The 19,750-nt window shown below is 40.3% G+C and overlaps 1 protein-coding gene across 1 annotated transcript in view; it reads left to right on the top strand.

Moving 5' to 3' along the window:
• RGS3 (regulator of G protein signaling 3) overlaps positions 1 to 19,750 on the top strand; it is a 1,044,909-nt gene that overhangs the window by 201,718 nt on the left and 823,441 nt on the right. The window contains exon 7 of the mRNA XM_053695840.1: positions 15,776 to 15,840. Within this exon, the coding sequence (XP_053551815.1) occupies positions 15,776 to 15,840 (65 nt within the window). The remainder of the gene's footprint in view (positions 1 to 15,775; positions 15,841 to 19,750) is intronic.

The raw sequence follows: 19,750 nt of genomic DNA, 5'->3' as shown, positions 1-19,750 counted from the left end.
TAAATTCAGTTTTTAAACCTCATGTAGTTATTCCAGAAGTTTTTCCAGTTCCTGATGCTATTTCAGAAGTAATTACTAGGGAATGGAATACTCTGGGTACTTCATTTAATCCTTCTCCAAGGTTTAAGAAATTGTACCCTTTGCTATCTGATAGATTAGAGTTTTGGGAAAAAATCCCCAAAGTTGATGGGGCTATCTCTACTCTTGCTAAACGTACTACTATTCCTACGGCAGATAGTACTTCTTTTAAGGATCCTTTAGATAGGAAGCTTGAATCCTTTCTAAGGAAGGCTTATTTATGTTCAGTGTGACAAACCCTGTGGTCAGAACTAAAAGAATTGACCTTGCATAGCTTTGAGAAGCTGTTTTCTAAAAGACAGGTTTGCTGGCCTCAGCTATTGTGTGCTATAATTACGTTTAAGTAATAAACATTCCATTGTTTAATCACATCTAGAGAGCAGACGCCTCAGTGATAAGAAAAGCCAAGTGTGTGTCTTGTGTTTAAGTTGTTATCAGCTTGAGCAAGGTATTCTATTGTATCATGTCAAAGGGCGTGTTCCCTCCATCTAATGTACAACATTCTTTTCAACCCCCCATCTGGGGGGTCAGACCTGCATAAATACTAGGCATAGCCTTTTAATAAATGTCATTCTGTTTTAAACCTGAAAACTGGCTGGGTTGTGAATTGCTGATTCCCTCTGCAGGACATTGTTCATCTGGTATTAACCCTTGGTACACTGTTGGTACCGTAACATTCAGGTAATCTTCTAAGACCTGCTATTTCTTTGGCTGATGTTGCTGCAGCTTCCACCTTCTGGTTGGAGGCTTTAGCGCAACAAGTGTCAGACCATAATGCTTATAGCATTGTTAAACTTCTTCAACATGCTAATAACTTGAATTGATGTCAGGTATATGTCTTTAGCTATTTTAGCTAGAAGAGCTTTATGGCTTAAGTCTTGGAATGCAGATATGACTTCTAAGTCAACATTGCTTTCTCTTTCTTTCCAAGGTAATACATTATTTGGTTCTCAGTTGGATTAAATAATTTCAACTGTTACTGGGGGGAAGGGAGCCTTTTTGCCTCAGGACAAAAAAAATCTAAAGGTAAATATAGGGCTGCTAATCGTTTTCGTTCCTTTCGTCAGAATAAGGAACAAAAGCCTGACCCTTCCCCTAAAGGAACAGTTTCCGTTTGGAAACCTTCTCCAGTCTGGAATAAATCCAAGCCTTTTAGAAAGTCAAAACCAGCTCCCAAATCCGCATGAAGGTGCGGCCCTCATTCCAGCACAGCTGGTAGGGGCAGGTTACGATTTTTCAAAGATGTTTGGATCAATTTGATTCAAAGTCTTTGGATTCAGAACATTGTTTCACAAGGGTACAGAATAGGTTTCAAGGTAAGACCGCCTGTGAGAAGATTTTTTCTCTCACGCATTCCAGAAAACCCAGTAAAGGCTCAGGCGTTTCTGAAATGTGTTTCAGACCTAGAGTTGGCTGGGGTAATTGTGCCAGTTCCAGTTCTGGAACGGGGTCTGAGGTTTTACTCAAATCTGTTCATTGTACCAAAGGAGGAGAATTCCTTCAGACCAGTTCTGGATCTAAAAATATTGAATCGTTATGTAAGGATACCAACATTCAAAATGGTGACTATAAGGACTATTCTGCCTTTTGTTCAGCAAGGGCAATATATGTGTACAATAGACTTACAGGATGCATATCTTCATATTCCTATCCATCCAGGTCACTATCAGTTTCTGAGATTCTCTTTTCTAGACAAGCATTACTAGTTTGTTGCTCTTCCGTTTGGCCTAGCAACAGCTCCAAGGATCTTTTCAAAGGTTCTCGGTGCCCTTCTCTCTGTAATCAGAGAACAGGGTATTGCGGTATTTCCTTATTTGGACGATATCTTGGTACTTGCTCAGTCTTTACATTCTGCAGAATCTCATACGAATCAACTTGTGTCGTTTCTTCAAGGACATGGTTGGAGGATCAATTTACCAAAGAGTTCTTTGATTCCTCAGACAAGGGTAACCTTTTTGGGTTTCCAAATAGATTCAGTGTCCATGACTTTGTCTCTAACAGAAAAGAGACGTCTGAAATTGGTTTCAGCTTGTCGAAACCTTCAGTCTCAATCATTTCTTTCGGTAGCTTTGTGCATGGAAATTCTACCTCTCCAGCTTTGTATGCTGAACCAATGGTGCAGGGATTATACAAAGATATCACAATTAATATCCTTAAATCCCAATGTTCGATCTTCTCAGACTTGGTGGTTGGATCACCATCGTTTAATTCAAGGGGCCTCTTTTGTTCGTCCAACCTGTACTGTGTTCTCAAGAGATGCAAGTCTTTCAGGTTGGGGAGCTGTATGGGGATCTCTGACAGCGCAGGGGGTTTGGGAATCTCAGGAGGCGAGATTACCAATCAGCATTTTGGAACTCAGTGCGATTTTCAGAGCTCTTCAGTTCTGGCCTCTTCTGAAGAGAGAATTGTTTATTTCTTTCATGTAATTAGCAAGAGTCCATGAGCTAGTGACGTATGGGATATACATTCCTACCAGGAGGGGCAAAGTTTCCCAAACCTCAAAATGCCTATAAATACACCCCTCACCACACCCACAAATCAGTTTTACAAACTTTGCCTCCTATGGAGGTGGTGAAGTAAGTTTGTGCTAGATTCTACGTTGATATGCGCTCCGCAGCAGGTTGGAGCCCGGTTTTCCTCTCAGCGTGCAGTGAATGTCAGAGGGACGTGAGGAGAGTATTGCCTGTTTGAATTCAATGATCTCCTTCTACGGGGTCTATTTCATAGGTTCTCTGTTATCGGTCGTAGAGATTCATCTCTTACCTCCCTTTTCATATCGACGATATACTCTTATATATACCATTACCTCTGCTGATTATCATTTCAGTACTGGCTTGGCTTTCTACAACATGTAGATGAGTGTCCTGGGGTAAGTAAGTCTTATTTTCTGTGACACTCTAAAGCTATGGTTGGGCACTTTTTTTTTATAAAGTTCTAAATATATGTATTCAAACATTTATTTGCCTTGACTCAGGATGTTCAACATTTCCTTATTTCAGACAGTCAGTTTCATATTTGGGATAATGCATTTGAATATATCATTTTTATCTTACCTTAAAATTTGATTTTTTTCCCTGTGGGCTGTTAGGCTCACGGGGGCTGAAAATGCTTCATTTTATTGCGTCTTTCTTGGCGCAAATTTTTTTTTTCTATTTCCGGCGTCATACGCGTCGCCGGAAGTTGCGTCATTTTTGACTTTTTTTCGCGCCAAAAATGTCGGCGTTCCGGATGTGGCGTCATTTTTGGCGCTAATAGCATTTAGGCGCCAAATATTGTGGGCGTCAATTTTGTCTCCACTTTATTTAAGTCTCATTATTTGTTGCTTCTGGTTGCTAGAAGCTTGTTCACTGGCATTTTTTCCCATTCCTGAAACTGTCATTTAAGGAATTTGATCAATTTTGCTTTATATGTTGTTTTTTCTATTACATATTGCAAGATGTCCCACGTTGCAACTGAGTCAGAAGATACTACTGGAAAATCGCTGCCTGGTGCTGGAACTACCAAAGCTAAGTGTATCTGCTGTAAACTTTTGGTAGTTGTTCCTCCAGCTGTTGTTTGTATTAAATGTCATGACAAACTTGTTAATGCAGAAAATATTTCCTTTAGTAAAGTACCATTACCTGTTGCAGTTCCATCAACATCTAATGTTCAGAGTGTTCCTGATAACATAAGAGATTTTGTTTCTGAATCCATTAAGAAGGCTATGTCTGTTATTCCTCCTTCTGGTAAACATAAAAAGTCTTTTAAAACTTCTCTTTATACAGATGAATTTTTAAATGAACATCATCATTCTGATTCTAATGATTCTTCTGATACAGAGGATTCTGTCTCAGAGGTTGATGCTGATAAATCGTCATATTTATTTAAAATGTAATTTATCTGTTCTTTACTTAAAGAAGTCCTAATTGCATTAGAAATTGAGGATTCTGGTCCTCTTGATACTAAATCTAAACGTTTAGACAAGGTCTTTAGATCTCCTGTGGTTATTCCAGAAGTTTTTCCTGTTCCTGGTGCTATTTCTGAAGTAATTTCCAGAGAATGGAATAATTTGGGTAATTCATTTACTCCTTCTAAACGTTTTAAGCAATTATATCCTGTACCGTCCGACAGATTAGAGTTTTGGGACAAAATCCCTAAAGTTGATGGGGCTATTTCTACCCTTGCTAAACGTACTACTATTCCTACGGCAGATGGTACTTCCTTTAAGGATCCTTTAGATAGGAAAATTGAATCCTTTCTAAGAAAAGCTTATCTGTGTTCAGGTAATCTTCTTAGACCTGCTATATCATTGGCTGATGTTGCTGCAGCTTCAACTTTTTGGTTGGAAACTTTAGCGCAACAAGTAACAGATCATGATTCTCATAATATTATTATTCTTCTTCAGCATGCTAATAATTTTATCTGTGATGCCATTTTTGATATTATCAGAGTTGATGTCAGGTTTATGTCTCTAGCTATTTTAGCTAGAAGAGCTTTATGGCTTAAAAACTTGGAATGCTGATATGTCTTCTAAATCAACTCTACTTTCCCTTTCTTTCCAGGGTAATAAATTATTTGGTTCTCAGTTGGATTCTATTATCTCAACTGTTACTGGTGGGAAAGGAACTTTTTTACCACAGGATAAAAAATCTAAAGGTAAAAACAGGGCTAATAATCGTTTTCGTTCCTTTCGTTTCAACAAAGAACAAAAGCCTGATCCTTCATCCTCAGGAGCAGTTTCAGTTTGGAAACCATCTCCAGTCTGGAATAAATCCAAGCCTTCTAGAAAAGCAAAGCCAGCTTCTAAGTCCACATGAAGGTGCGGCCCTCATTCCAGCTCAGCTGGTAGGGGGCAGATTACGTTTTTTCAAAGAAATTTGGATCAATTCTGTTCACAATCTTTGGATTCAGAACATTGTTTTAGAAGGGTACAGAATTGGTTTCAAGATAAGACCTCCTGCAAAGAGATTTTTTTCTTTCCCGTGTCCCAGTAAACCCAGTGAAAGCTCAAGCATTTCTGAAATGTGTTTCAGATCTAGAGTTGGCTGGAGTAATTATGCCAGTTCCAGTTTTGGAACAGGGGCTGGGGTTTTATTCAAATCTCTTCATTGTACCCAAGAAGGAGAATTCCTTCAGACCAGTTCTGGATCTAAAAATATTGAATCGTTATGTAAGGATACCAACATTCAAAATGGTAACTGTAAGGACTATCTTGCCTTTTGTTCAGCAAGGGCATTATATGTCTACAATAGATTTACAGGATGCATATCTGCATATTCCGATTCATCCAGCTCACTATCAGTTCCTGAGATTCTCTTTCCTGGACAAGCATTACCAGTTTGTGGCTCTGCCGTTTGGCCTAGCTACAGCTCCAAGAATTTTTACAAAGGTTCTCGGTGCCCTTCTGTCTGTAATCAGAGAACAGGGTATTGTGGTATTTCCTTATTTGGACGATATCTTGGTACTTGCTCAGTCTTCACATTTAGCAGAATCTCATACGAATCGACTTGTGTTGTTTCTTCAAGATCATGGTTGGAGGATCAATTCACTAAAAAGTTCATTGATTCCTCAGACAAGGGTAACCTTTTTAGGTTTCCAGATAGATTCAGTGTCCATGACTCTTTGACAGACAAGAGACGTCTAAAATTGATTTCAGCTTGTCGAAACCTTCAGTCACAATCATTCCCTTCGGTAGCCTTATGCATGGAAATTCTAGGTCTTATGACTGCTGCATCGGACGCGATCCCCTTTGCTCGTTTTCACATGCGACCTCTTCAGCTCTGTATGCTGAACCAATGGTGCAGGGATTACACAAAGATATCTCAATTAATATCTTTAAAACCGATTGTCCGACATTCTCTGACGTGGTGGACAGATCACCATTGTTTAATTCAGGGGGCTTCTTTTGTTCTTCCGACCTGGACTATAATCTCAACAGATGCAAGTCTTACAGGTTGGGGAGCTGTGTGGGGGTCTCTGACGGCACAAGGGGTTTGGGAATCTCAGGAGGTGAGATTACCGATCAATATTTTGGAACTCCGTGCAATTTTCAGAGCTCTTCAGTCTTGGCCTCTTCTGAAGAGTGAGTCGTTCATTTGTTTTCAGACAGACAATGTCACAACTGTGGCATACATCAATCATCAAGGAGGGACTCACAGTCCTCTGGCTATGAAAGAAGTATCTCAAATTCTGGTTTGGGCGAAATCCAGCTCCTGTCTAATCTCTGCGGTTCATATCCCAGGTATAGACAATTGGGAAGCGGATTATCTCAGTCGCCAAACGTTGCATCCGGGCGAATGGTCTCTTCACCCAGAGGTATTTCTTCAGATTGTTCAAATGTGGGAACTCCCAGAAATAGATCTGATGGTTTCTCATCTAAACAAAAAACTTCCCAGGTATCTGTCCAGATCCCGGGATCCTCAGGCGGAGGCAGTGGATGCATTATCACTTCCTTGGAAGTATCATCCTGCCTATATCTTTCCGCCTCTAGTTCTTCTTCCAAGAGTAATCTCCAAGATTCTCAAGGAATGCTCGTTTGTTCTGCTGGTAGCTCCAGCATGGCCTCACAGGTTTTGGTATGCGGATCTTGTCCGGATGGCCTCTTGCCAGCCGTGGACTCTTCCGTTAAGACCAGACCTTCTGTCGCAAGGTCCTTTCTTCCATCAGGATCTCAAATCCTTAAATTTAAAGGTATGGAGATTGAACGCTTGATTCTTGGTCAGAGAGGTTTCTCTGACTCTGTGATTAATACTATGCTACAGGCTCGTAAATCTGTATCTAGAGAGATATATTATAGAGTCTGGAAGACTTATATTTCTTGGTGTCTTTCTCATCATTTTTCCTGGCATTCTTTTAGAATTCCGAGAATTTTAGTTTCTTCAGGATGGTTTAGATAAAGGTTTGTCCGCAAGTTCCTTGAAAGGACAAATCTCTGCTCTTTCTGTTCTTTTTCACAGAAAGATTGCTAATCTTCCTGATATTCATTGTTTTGTACAAGCTTTGGTTCGTATAAAACCTGTCATTAAGTCTATTTCTCCTCCTTGGAGTTTGAATTTGGTTCTGAGGGCTCTTCAAGCTCCTCCTTTTGAACCCATGCATTCATTGGACATTAAATTACTTTCTTGGAAAGTTTTGTTCCTTTTGGCCATCTCTTCTGCCAGAAGAGTCTCTGAATTATCTGCTCTTTCTTGTGAGTCTCCTTTTCTGATTTTTCATTAGGATAAGGTGGTGTTGCGAACTTCTTTTGAATTTTTACCTAAGGTTGTGAATTCCAACAACATTAGTAGAGAAATCGTGGTTCCTTCATTATGTCCTAATCCTAAGAATTCTAAGGAGAAATCGTTGCATTCTTTGGATGTTGTTAGAGCTTTGAAATATTATGTTGAGGCTACTAAGTCTTTCCGAAAGACTTCTAGTCTATTTGTCATCTTTTCCGGTTCTAGAAAAGGTCAGAAAGCTTCTGCCATTTCTTTGGCATCTTGGTTGAAATCCTTAATTCACCATGCTTATGTCGAGTCGGGTAAAACCCCGCCTCAAAGGATTACAGCTCATTCTACTAGGTCAGTTTCTACTTCTTGGGCGTTTAGGAATGAGGCTTCGGTTGATCAGATTTGCAAAGCAGCAACTTGGTCCTCTTTGCATACTTTTACTAAATTCTACCATTTTGATGTGTTTTCTTCTTCTGAAGCAGTTTTTGGTAGAAAAGTACTTCAGGCAGCGGTTTCAGTTTGAATCTTCTGCTTATGTTTTCATTAAACTTTATTTCGGGTGTGGATTATTTTCAGCAGGGATTGGCTGTCTTTATTTTATCCCTCCCTCTCTAGTGACTCTTGCGTGGAAAGATCCACATCTTGGGTAGTCATTATCCCATACGTCACTAGCTCATGGACTCTTGCTAATTACATGAAAGAAAACATAATTTATGTAAGAACTTACCTGATAAATTCATTTCTTTCATATTAGCAAGAGTCCATGAGGCCCACCCTTTTTGGTGGTTATGATTTTTTTGTATAAAGCACAACTATTCCAATTCCTTATTTTTTATGCTTTCGCACTTTTTTTTATCACCCCACTTCTTGGCTATTCGTTAAACTGATTTGTGGGTGTGGTGAGGGGTGTATTTATAGGCATTTTGAGGTTTGGGAAACTTTGCCCCTCCTGGTAGGAATGTATATCCCATACGTCACTAGCTCATGGACTCTTGCTAATATGAAAGAAATGAATTTATCAGGTAAGTTCTTACATAAATTATGTTTTGTTTTCAGACAGACAATGTCACAACCGTGGCATATGTCAATCATCAAGGGGGGGCTCACAGTCCTAAGGCTATGAAAGAAGTATCCCGGATACTTGTATGGGCAGAATCCAGCTTCTGTCTAATTTCTGTGGTTCACATCCCAGGTATAGACAATTGGGAAGCGGATTATCTCAGTCACCAGACGTTACATCCGGGGCGAATGGTCTCTCTTCACCCAGAGGTATTTCTTCAGATTGTTCAAATCTGGGGACTTCCAGAAATAGATCTGATGGCCTCTCATCTAAACAAGAAATTTCCCAGGTATCTGTCCAGATCTAGGGATCCTCAGGCAGAAGCGGTGGACGCGTTGTCTCTTCCGTGGAATTATCAACCTGCTTATATCTTTCCGCCTCTAGTTCTTCTTCCAAAAGTGATTTCCAAAATACTAATGGAGCATTCGTTTGTACTGCTGGTGGCTCCAGCATGGCCACACAGGTTTTAATATGCAGATCTCGTTCGGATGGCCAGTTGCCAACCTTGGACACTTCCGTTAAGGCCAGACCTTCTATCTCAAGGCCCATTTTTCCATCAGGATCTCAAATCATTAAATTTGAAGGTATGGAGATTGAACGCTTAATACTTAGTCATAGAGGTTTCTCTGATTCAGTGATTAATACTATGTTACAGGCTCGTAAATCTGTGTCTAGAAAGATCTATTACCGAGTTTTGAAGACTTACATTTCTTGGTGGTGTTCTCATAAATTCTCGTGGCATTCTTTTAGTATTCCTAGAATTTTACAGTTTCTTCAGGATTTTTTGGAAAAAGGTTTGTCTGCAAGTTCCTTTTAAAGGACAAATCTCTGCTCTTTCTGTACTTTTTCACAGAAAGATTGCTAATCATCCTGATATTCAGTGTTTTGTACAGGCTTTGGTTCGTATTAAGCCTGTCATTAAGTCAATTTCTCCTCCTTGGAGTCTTAATTTGGTTCTGAGGGCTTTACAGGCTCCTCCGTTTGAGCCTATGCATTCTTTGGATTTTAAATTACTTTCTTGGAAAGTTTTATTCCTTTTGGCCATCTCTTCTGCTAGAAGAGTTTCTGAGTTATCTGCTCTTTCTTGTGAATCTCCTTTTCTGATTTTTCATCAGGATAAGGCGGTGTTGTGGACTTCATTTAATTTTTTTACCTAAGGTTGTAAATTCTAACAACATTAGTAGAGAAATTGTTGTTCCTTCTTTGTGTCCTAATCCTAAGAATTCTCTGGAGAGATCTTTACATTCTTTGGATGTAGTTAGAGCTTTGAAATATTATCTTGAAGCTACTAAAGATTTCCGGAAGACTTCTAGTCTATTTGTTATCTTTTCTGGTTCTAGGAAAGGTCAGAAGGCTTCTGCCATTTCTTTGGCATCTTGGTTAAAGTCTTTGATTCATCATGCTTATGTGGAGTCGGGTAAATCCCCGCCTCAAAGGATTACGGCTCATTCTACTAGGTCAGTTTCTACTTTCTGGGCTTTTAAGAATGAAGCTTCTGTTGATCAGATTTGCAAAGCAGCAACTTGGTCTTCTTTGCATACTTTTACTAAATTCTACCATTTTGATGTTTTTTCTTCTTCTGAAGCAGTTTTTGGTAGAAAAGTACTTCAGGCAGCTGTTTTAGTTTGATTCTTCTGCTTATAATTTCAGTTTTTTTCATTATAAGATTAAAACTTTTTGATTTGGGTTATGGATTATTTTTTCAGCGGAATTGGCTGTCTTTATTTAATCCCTCCCTCTCTAGTGACTCTTGCGTGGAAGTTCCACATCTTGGGTATCTGCTATCCCATACGTCACTAGCTCACGGACTCTTGGCAATTACATGAAAGAAAATATAATTTATGTAAGAACTTACCTGATAAATTCATTTCTTTCATATTGGCAAGAGTCCATGAGGCCCACCCTTTTTGTGGTGGTTATGATTTTTTTGTATAAAGCACAATTATTCCAATTCCTTGTTTGATGCTTTCGCTCCTTTCTTATCACCCCACTTCTTGGCTATTCGTTAAACTGAATAGTGGGTGTGGTGAGGGGTGTATTTATAGGCATTTTGAGGTTTTGGAAACTTTGCCCCTCCTGGTAGGAATGTATATCCCATACGTCACTAGCTCATGGACTCTTGCCAATATGAAAGAGATGAATTTTTCAGGTAAGTTCTTACATTAAATTATGTTATTTGGCTGGCTGTGCAAACTTACTAAGGCTTTATGATTCTACTGTAAAAATTTCGTAAAGTTTACTGCTTTTTTACACTGTTTTGCAGAGTTTGTGCATCTTTTTTCTCTTAAAGGCACAGTACTGTTTTTTTCTTTACTTTTTATTTACTTTGAATAAAGTGCTTTCCAAGATTGCTTGTTTCATTACTAGCCTGTTTAACATGTCTGACACCAAGGAAAATCCTTGTTTAATGTGTTTAGAAGCCATTGTGGAACCCCCTCTTAGAATGTGTCCCACTTGCACTGATATGTCTATAAATTATAAAGAGCATATTATAGCACTTAAAAATATAGCAATAGATGATTCTCAGACAGAAGGAATTGAGGGTTTGCCATCTAGCTCTCCCCATGTGTCACAACCAGTAACGCCCGCACTTGTGACGCCAAGTACCTCTAGTGCGTCAACTTCATTTACTTTACAAGACATGGCCACAGTTATGAATACAACCGTCACAGCGGTTTTATCTAAACTGCCTGGTTTACAAGGAAAGCGTGACAGCTCTGGGTTAAGAAAAAATGCTGAGCCTTCTGACGCTTTAGTAGCCGTATCCGATATACCCTCACAATGTTCTGAAGTAGGGGTAAGGGATCTGCTATATGAGGGAGAGATTTCTGATTCAGGAAAGACGCTCCCTCAGACAGATTCTGATATGACGGCCTTTAAATTTAAGCTTGAACACCTCCTCTTTTTGCTCAGGGAGGTATTAGCGTCTCTGGATGATTGTGACCCTATAGTGGTCCCAGAGAAATTGTGTAAAATGGACAAATACTTAGAGGTTCCTGTTTACACTGATGTTTTTCCAGTCCCTAAGAGAATTGTGAATATTGTTACTAAGGAGTGGGATAGACCAGGTAAACCGTTCGCTCCCCCTCCTGTTTTTAAGAAAATATTTCCCATATCTGACACCATGCGGGACTCGTGGCAGACGGTTCCTAAGGTGGAGGGAGCTGTTTCTACTCTCGCTAAGCGTACAACTATTCCTATCGAAGACAGTTGTGCCTTCAAAGATCCTATGGATAAAAAATTAGAGGGTTTCCTAAAGAAAATTTTTGTTCATCAAGCTTTTCTTCTCCAACCTATTGCGTGCATTGTTCCTATAACTACTGCAGCTGTTTTCTGGTTCGAGCCTCTAGAAGAGGCTCTTCAGATGGAGACTCCATTAGAGGATATTATGGATAGAATTAAGGCCCTTAAGTTGGCTAATTCTTACATTACAGATGCCGCTTTCCAACTGGCTAAATTAGCGGCAAAGAATTCAGGTTTTGCCATTTTAGCATGCAGGGCGTTATAGCTTAAGTCCTGGTCTGCTGACGTGTCATCTAAATCTAAACTTTTGAACATCCCTTTCAAAGGAAAGACCCTATTCGGGCCTGCACTGAAAGAGATTATTTCAGACATCACTGGAGGGAAAGGCCACGCCCTCCCTCAGGATAAAACAAAATAAGGACCAAACAAAATAATTTTCGTTCCTTTCGGAACTTCAAGGGTGGTCCCGCTTCAGCTTCCCCTGCTGCAAAGCAAGAGGGGAATTTTGCCCAATCCAAGTCAGTCTGGAGACCTAACCAGGCTTGGAACAAGGATAAACAGGGCAAGAAACCAGCTGCTGCCTCCAAGACAGCATGAAGGGGTAGCCCCCGATCCGGGACCGGATCTAGTAGGGGGCAGACTCTCTCTTCGCTCAGGTTTGGGCAAGAGTTGTTAACGATTCCTGGGCGTTAGAAATTGTGTCCCAGGGATATCTTCTAGAATTCAAAGACTCTTTTCCCCCAAGGGGGAGATTTCACATTTCTCAATTGTCTGCAAACCAGACAAAGAGAGAGGTGTTGTTACGCTGTGTAGAAGACCTACATACCATGGGAGTGATCGGCCCAGTTCCAAAAGCGGAACAAGGGCTAGGTTTTTACTCAAACCTGTTTGTGGTTCCCAAAAAAGAGGGAACTTTCAGACCAATCTTGGAACTCAAAATTCTAAACAAGCTCCTCAGAGTACCATCATTCAAGATGGAGACTATTAGGACTTTTGGCGGTTTTAAGACCGCGGGGCATAGCAGTGGCGCCTTATCTAGACGATATCTTAATTCAGACGTCGACTTTCCAGTTAACCAAGTCTCACACGGACATCGTGTTGGCTTTTTTGAGATCTCATGGGTGGAAGGTGAACATAAAAAAGAGTTCTCTCTTCCCTCTCACAAGAGTTTCCTTCCTAGGGACTCTGATAGACTCGGTAGAAATTAAAATATTTCTGACGGAAGTCAGAAAATCAAAACTCTTAACCACTTGCCGAGCTCTTCATTCCATTCCTCGGCCATCAGTGACTCAGTGTGTGGAGGTAATCGGACTCATGGTAGCGGCAATGGACATAGTTCCTTTTGCCTGCCTACACCTCAGACCACTGCAACTGTGCATGCTCAAACAGTGGAATGGGGATTATGCAGATTTATCTCCGCAAATACATCTGGATCAGTAGACCAGAGATTCTCTTCTCTGCTGGTTGTCTCAGGACCACCTGGCTCAGGGAATGTTTCCGCAGGCCAGAGTGGATCATTGTAACGACAGATGCCAGCCTGCTAGGCTGGGGTGCAGTCTGGAACTCCCTGAAAGCACAGGGCTTATGGTCTCGGGAGGAAACTCTCCTCCCGATAAACATTCTAGAACTGAGAGCGATATTCAATGCGCTTCAGGCGTGGCCTCAGCTAGCTGCGGCCTAATTCATCAGATTTCAGTTGGCCAACATCACGACTGTAGCTTACATCAATCACCAAGGAGGAACACGGAGTCCTCTAGCGATGATGGAAGTAACCAAAATAATCAGATGGGCGGAGAGTCACTCTTGCCATCTATCAGCAATCCATATCCCAGCGGTAGAGAACTGGGAGGCGGATTTCCTAAGTCGTCAGACTTTTCATCCAGGGGAGTGGGAGCTCCATCCGGAAGTATTTGCCCAGCGGACTCAGCTATGGGGCACACCAGAATTGGATCTGATGGCGTCCCGTCAGAACGCCATGCTTCCTTGTTACGGGTCCAGGTCCCGAGATCCCCAGGCGGTACTGATAGATGCTCTAGCAGTGCCTTGGTCCTTCAATCTGGCCTATGTATTTCCACCGTTTCCTCTACTCCCACGTCTGGTTGCCAGAATCAAGCAGGAGAGAGCTTCGGTGATTCTGATAGCACCTGCGTTGCCACGTAGGACTTGGTATGCAGACCTAGTTGACATGTCATCTGTTCCACCGTGGACTCTGCCAATGAGGCAGGACCTTCTAATCCAATGTCCATTCAAGCATCCAAATCTAATTTCTCTGAGTCTGACTGCCTGGAGATTGAACGCCTGATTTTATCAAAGCGTGGTTTCTCTGAGTCGGTCATTGATACCCTGATTCAAGCTAGAAAGCCTGTCACCAGGAAAATCTGTCATAAGATTTGGCGCAAATATCTTTATTGGTGTGAATCCAAGGGTTACTTATGGAGTAAGATTAGGATTCCTAGAATATTGTCTTTTCTCCAAGAAGGATTGGAGAAGGGATTATCAGCTAGCTCCTTAAAAGGACAGATTTCTGCTTTGTCTATTCTTTTACACAAGCGTCTGGCAGATGTCCCAGACGTTCAAGCGTTTAGTCAGGCTTTAGTCAGAATCAAGCCTGTATTCAAACCTGTTGCTCCGCCATGAAGCCTACACTTAGTTCTTAACGTTCTTCAAGGGATTCCATTTGAACCTATGCATTCCATAGATATTAAGCTTCTATCTTGGAAAGTTCTGTTTTTAGAAGCTATCTCTTCGGCTCGAAGAGTTTCTGAGTTATCTGCTTTACAGTGTGACTCAACTTATCTTGTTTTCCATGCAGATAATGTGGTTTTGCGTACCAAACCTGGATTCCTTCCTAAGGTTGTTTCTAATAGGAATATCAATCAGGAAATTGTTCCTTCGCTGTGTCCTAATCCTCCTTCAAAGAAGGAAGGTCTGTTGCACAATCTTGATGTGGTTCGTGCTTTAAAGTTCTACTTACAAGCAACCAAAGATTAACGTCAAACATCTTCATTGTTTGTTGCTTATTCTGGTAAGCGGAGAGGCCAAAAAGCTACGGCTACCTCTTTCTTTTTGGCTGAAAAGCATCATCCGTTTGGCTTATGAGACTGCTGGCCAGCAGCCTCCTGAAATAATTACTGCTCATTCTACTAGAGCAGTGGCTTCCACATGGGCTTTTAAAAATGAGGCTTCTGTTGAACAGATTTGTAAGGCGGCGACTTGGTCTTCGCTTCATACTTTTTCCAACTTTTACAAATTCCATACTTTTGCTTCCTCGGAGGCTATTTTTGGGAGTAAGGTTCTACAAGCAGTGGTGCCTTCCGTTTAAGGTACCTGTCTTGTCCCTCCCTTCATCTGTGTCCGAAAGCTTTGGTATTGGTATCCCACAAGTATGGATGAATCCGTGGACTCGATACATCTTACAAGAGAAAACAGAATTTATGCTTATCTGATAAATTTCTTTCTCTTGTGATGTATCGAGTCCACGGCCCGCCCTGTCTGTTTAAGAAATGTTGTATATTTTTATTTAAAAAAACTTCAGTCACCTCTGCACCCTATAGTTTCTCCTTTTTCTTCCTAGCCTTTGGTCGAATGACGGGGGGGGGGGGGGGGGGGTGGAGCTAAGGGAGGATCTATGTAGACAGCTCTGCTATGGGTGCTCTTTGCCACTTCCTGTTAGGAAGGAGAATATCCCACAAGTATGGATGAATCCGTGGACTTGATACATCACAAGAGAGAGAAATTTATCAGGTAAGCATAAATTCTGTTTTATGCAAGAACTTAACATGATAAATTCATTTCTTTCATAGTGGCAAGAGTCCATGAGACCCACCCTTTTTTATGCTGGTTATGATTTTTTTTGTATAAAAGCACTATTTTTTTCCAGTTCCTCTTTTTGTATGCTTTTTTACTCCTTTTTACACCTCACTACTTGGCTATTCGTTAAACTGTGGAATGAGTGTGGTGGGGGGTGTATTTATAGGCATTTTGAGGTTTGGGAAACTTTGCCCCCTCCTGGTAGGATTGTATATCCCATACGTCACTAGCTCATGGACTTTTGCCACTATGAAATAAATTGTTATATATTTTTGTTATATATTTTTTAATAAATTTTATATATATACATAAATACACACACACTTATTGCTGCTGGTTTTTAGATAAATATTTTTGCTCCAATCCTAATGAATTATTTTGACTTTTTCTTTTCAAGAAACTGCTGTAGAGAACCGAGCTGAAGTCTTTCGTTACAGAGGAAATGAGCAAAAGACGTATTTGGTAGGTAGAAATAATTATTTGAAACCCTTTTAGCTGGTTAATGTATACTCTAAATATATTGTGCATAGAATGCTATGTGTGAATTACATATGTATGTTGGGCACATTTAATAGCATATAGTGGAATGTGTTAGTGGCAAAAGTACCCAGGTGTGATTGACTACAGCTGCTCTTGCCCCATTGGTTGCTTGTGAGCAAGGCTGCACAAGTGTTCAATCTTGCAAATATAAATATGCAGATAGATGTTGCCTCACTCCTGTGAGTACAGGTGGGCAACTGGGAACCGTGTCCGCCTAAATATTAATAAATGTTTACTCTAGTATACTTACAGGGTGGACAACCTAGTGGCCTGATATAAGATAATCTTCTAAAACAATGTGATGCCTATGGTAGGCCTTTTTTCATTTTAAATGAGACCTTAAAGTGCATGTAAAGTCAACCTACTTGCTCTGCATCATAGTGTGTAATTTCGAAAATAAAAGTGAGTTTCATTCATCAAAATCTCTACATCAAAATCTAAAAAGAAATAGTTAATAATTTACGTTGTATTCTTATAGGCGATTCCTCCGCCGCCTGCCATTATGGTCCCACATTATTTTAAAGATTGACACTTCTATTTAGAACTATTTTCCTCACCCCCGGGGCGTCAGGCCAGTTGTTCCCTACGTCACGCTTATCTACTGTTCATGCGCAAACTACCCGATGACGTTACCAACTCAACTTTGTTACGGAGTATTAACGCATGCGCGATGTGAAACGAGGTGCCGAGGTTTACAGCGTATTGATTGCTGAACGCATGCGCGTATTGTCATCCAAATAGTAAACGAATGCGCAAATGAGAGCCCTGATCGGGAACACGATTCAAACTGACGTCATCAAGTGGGCGGTAGATATTAAAATGATGCAGGGGGAAAAACAGGAAGAAGACGTTTGGGAGGAGTTCAGTGCGTAGAGCGGAGATAAGTTTGTAGATAAAAATAACGATAAACATAATTTATTTTAAAATAATATTATTGCGGTTTGAATATTTATAAGATTGTGAACAAGTAGGTAACAATTAATAAGCAAAAATTTACATTCACTTTAAAGAAACAATATTTCCTTTGAATCCATAATAAATATATTATGAAGGCTTCAGCTAGACTCATCCACCTTATTCGCCGATCTACATCAGCTGCTCTGCCAGTCTCTATGCTGGCTCCCCATACACTCTAGAATACAATTTAATATACTAACCCTAACTTACAAAGCACTCAACAACCTTGCTCCCAACTATATTTTCTCTCTCATCTCCAAATACTTTGTACCTCTGACCTACATCTCTACTCCTGTTATCTCAACGTCCCACTCCCGTCTCAGACTTCTCACGTGCTGCTCCTGTCTTCAGGAACTCTTTCCTGCTTTCTCCAACCTTGTATAGCTTCAGACTCTGCTTGAAAACATACATATTCAGAGATGCTTATCATCTCTCCTCATCCTAACCTAAATAATTCTTGAACTGCCTTGACTCACTGCTGCAATCCATGTGACAAGCTACCCCAAACCTTATGTCTCAACCCCTCAACCTGTAGACTATAAGCTCTCCTGAACAGGACCCTCTTCCTCCTGTACTAGATTTGTTTAGTTGTAATGTTTTGTATTTTATCACAAATCCTTGTCATTGTATACCCTTATCTCTGTACCCAGTGCTACGGAATTTTGCGGCGCTATACAAATAAATAATAATGGATCAATAAAGCTTAATTGTTGATACATAACATGGAATCCTAAATTGTTTTTCTTATTGAGTTCTCCATTTGCAGCTAGTAAAACAATGTAGTTTGTGAGTAGCCTAGACGTAAAGTGCCTGATAATTTGGTATGAGTGCTATGTGTTTGCATTTTTTTTTTATTTTTATTAATTTTGCAAGGTGAATAAAGGGTTTTAATTGTAAAGTACATGTTTTGTTCATAATAGGATACACTGAGTAGATATAGTATTTTAAATTAACAATACAGCATTACATGTTACATAAATGTGACATGTAGGTCACGTAGTAGTGATGGGGGTGAGATGTAAAGGGAAAACCAGGAAGCGGAGAGGGGGATATGGGGATAGACACATTTGGCATTTTTATTACATTGTGGTATATTCTGTGATTGAGTAGTGCATGCCGTTGTGTATGTAACACATATCTGGAAGAGATGCACCCTACACACACTGAGGGTGTTATAGATCTATAACCACAGCTTTATAAACAGAAACATGTTTGTGTATTGCCATAGTATATAAACTAAAGTCAAACTTTAACTGCTACGGGATAGGTAAAAAATTTTTTATTGCATAGGAGTGATATCTTGCTTTCTTTCATGTAATTGGCAAGAGTCCATGAGCTAGTGACGTATGGGATATACATTCCTACCAGGAGGAGCAACGTTTCCCAAACCTCAAAATTCCTATAAATACACCCCTCACCACACCCACAATTCAGTTTTACAAACTTTGCCTCCTATATAGGTGAAGTAAATTTGTGCCAAGATTTCTACATTTTGAAGCCCGATTCCTCTGAGTACAGCGAATGTCAGAGGGATGTGAAGGGAGTATCACCTATTGAATGCAATGGTCTTCCTAACGGGGATCTATTTCATAGGTTCTCTGTTATCGGTCGTAGAGATTCATCTCCTACCTCCCTTTTCAGATCGACGATATACTCTCATATTCCATTACCTCTACTGATAACTGTTTCAGTACTGGTTTGGCTATCTGCTATATGTGCATGGGTGTCTTTTCGGTAAGTATGTTTTTTTTATTACTTAAGACACCCCAGCTATGGTTTGGCACTTTATGCATTTATATAAAGTTCTAAATATATGTATTGTACTTATATTTGCCATGAGTCAGGTTCATGTATTTCCTTGTGCAGACTGTCAGTTTCATATTTGGGGAAAATTAACATTTTAAGAATTATGTTTCTTACCTGGGGTTTAGTCTTTTTGTCAAAATTGACTACATTTTTCTTGCAGATTGCGGGCTGTATTAGGCCTGCGGGTGCGCCAAATGCTAGACTTTATTGCGTCTTTCTTGGTGTAAGATTTTTTTTACGCGAAAGTAGTCCGTTGACGCAAGTTTGTCATTTCCGGCATCGAAGTTGACGCCGAGTCTTTACACAGGGTTGCGTCGTTAGTGACACAAGTGTGTCATTTCCGAATGTTGTTGGCGCCAAAAAATTTTTCAGTATACGTTGTGCGTCATACTTGGCGCCAACATTTTTCATTCATTTTATACCCCATTCCTTTTCTTCTATAAGGTAAGACGAGTCCACGGATTCATCCTTTACTTGTGGGATATTATCCTCCTGCTAACAGGAAGTGGCAAAGAGCACCACAGCAGAGCTGTCTATATAGCTCCTCCCTTAGCTCCACCCCCCAGTCATTCTCTTTGCCTACTCTAAGTACTAGGAAGGGAAAAGTGAAAGAGGTGATAAAATATTAGTTTTTAATTTCTTCAAGCAAGAGTTTATTTTAAATGGTATCGGTGTGTACTATTTACTCTCAGGCAGCAGATGGATGAAGACTTCTGCCTAGAGGATGATGATCTTAGCATTTGTAACTAAGATCCAGTGCTGTTCCCACAGAGGCTGAGGAGTACAGGAAACTTCAGTGTGAGGAACGTTTTCATGCTATGCAGCAGTGAGGTATGTTCAGTCATATTTTTCTGGAGAGACTGTGTATTTCAGAAAGGCTGACAGTATCCCCATGAGGGTAAGGGTAAGCAGTAATCCTAAGAGCTATAAGAAGGGCATTACTAAGCTTGCAAAAGGGGCTAATTAAAAAAATGGTTTACACTGAGTTGTAAATGTTTGTGGGCAAACGTTTTATGAACTGGGAGTGCTGTTTAACGTTTTGTCGGCAATAACGTTTTGGCAACTTTAT

Source organism: Bombina bombina, chromosome 12 (assembly GCF_027579735.1).
Source record: "Bombina bombina isolate aBomBom1 chromosome 12, aBomBom1.pri, whole genome shotgun sequence".
NCBI lineage: Eukaryota > Metazoa > Chordata > Amphibia > Anura > Bombinatoridae > Bombina > Bombina bombina.
Note: the sequence above shows the minus strand (reverse complement) of the source record. Positions and strands in the feature narration are given on the sequence as shown.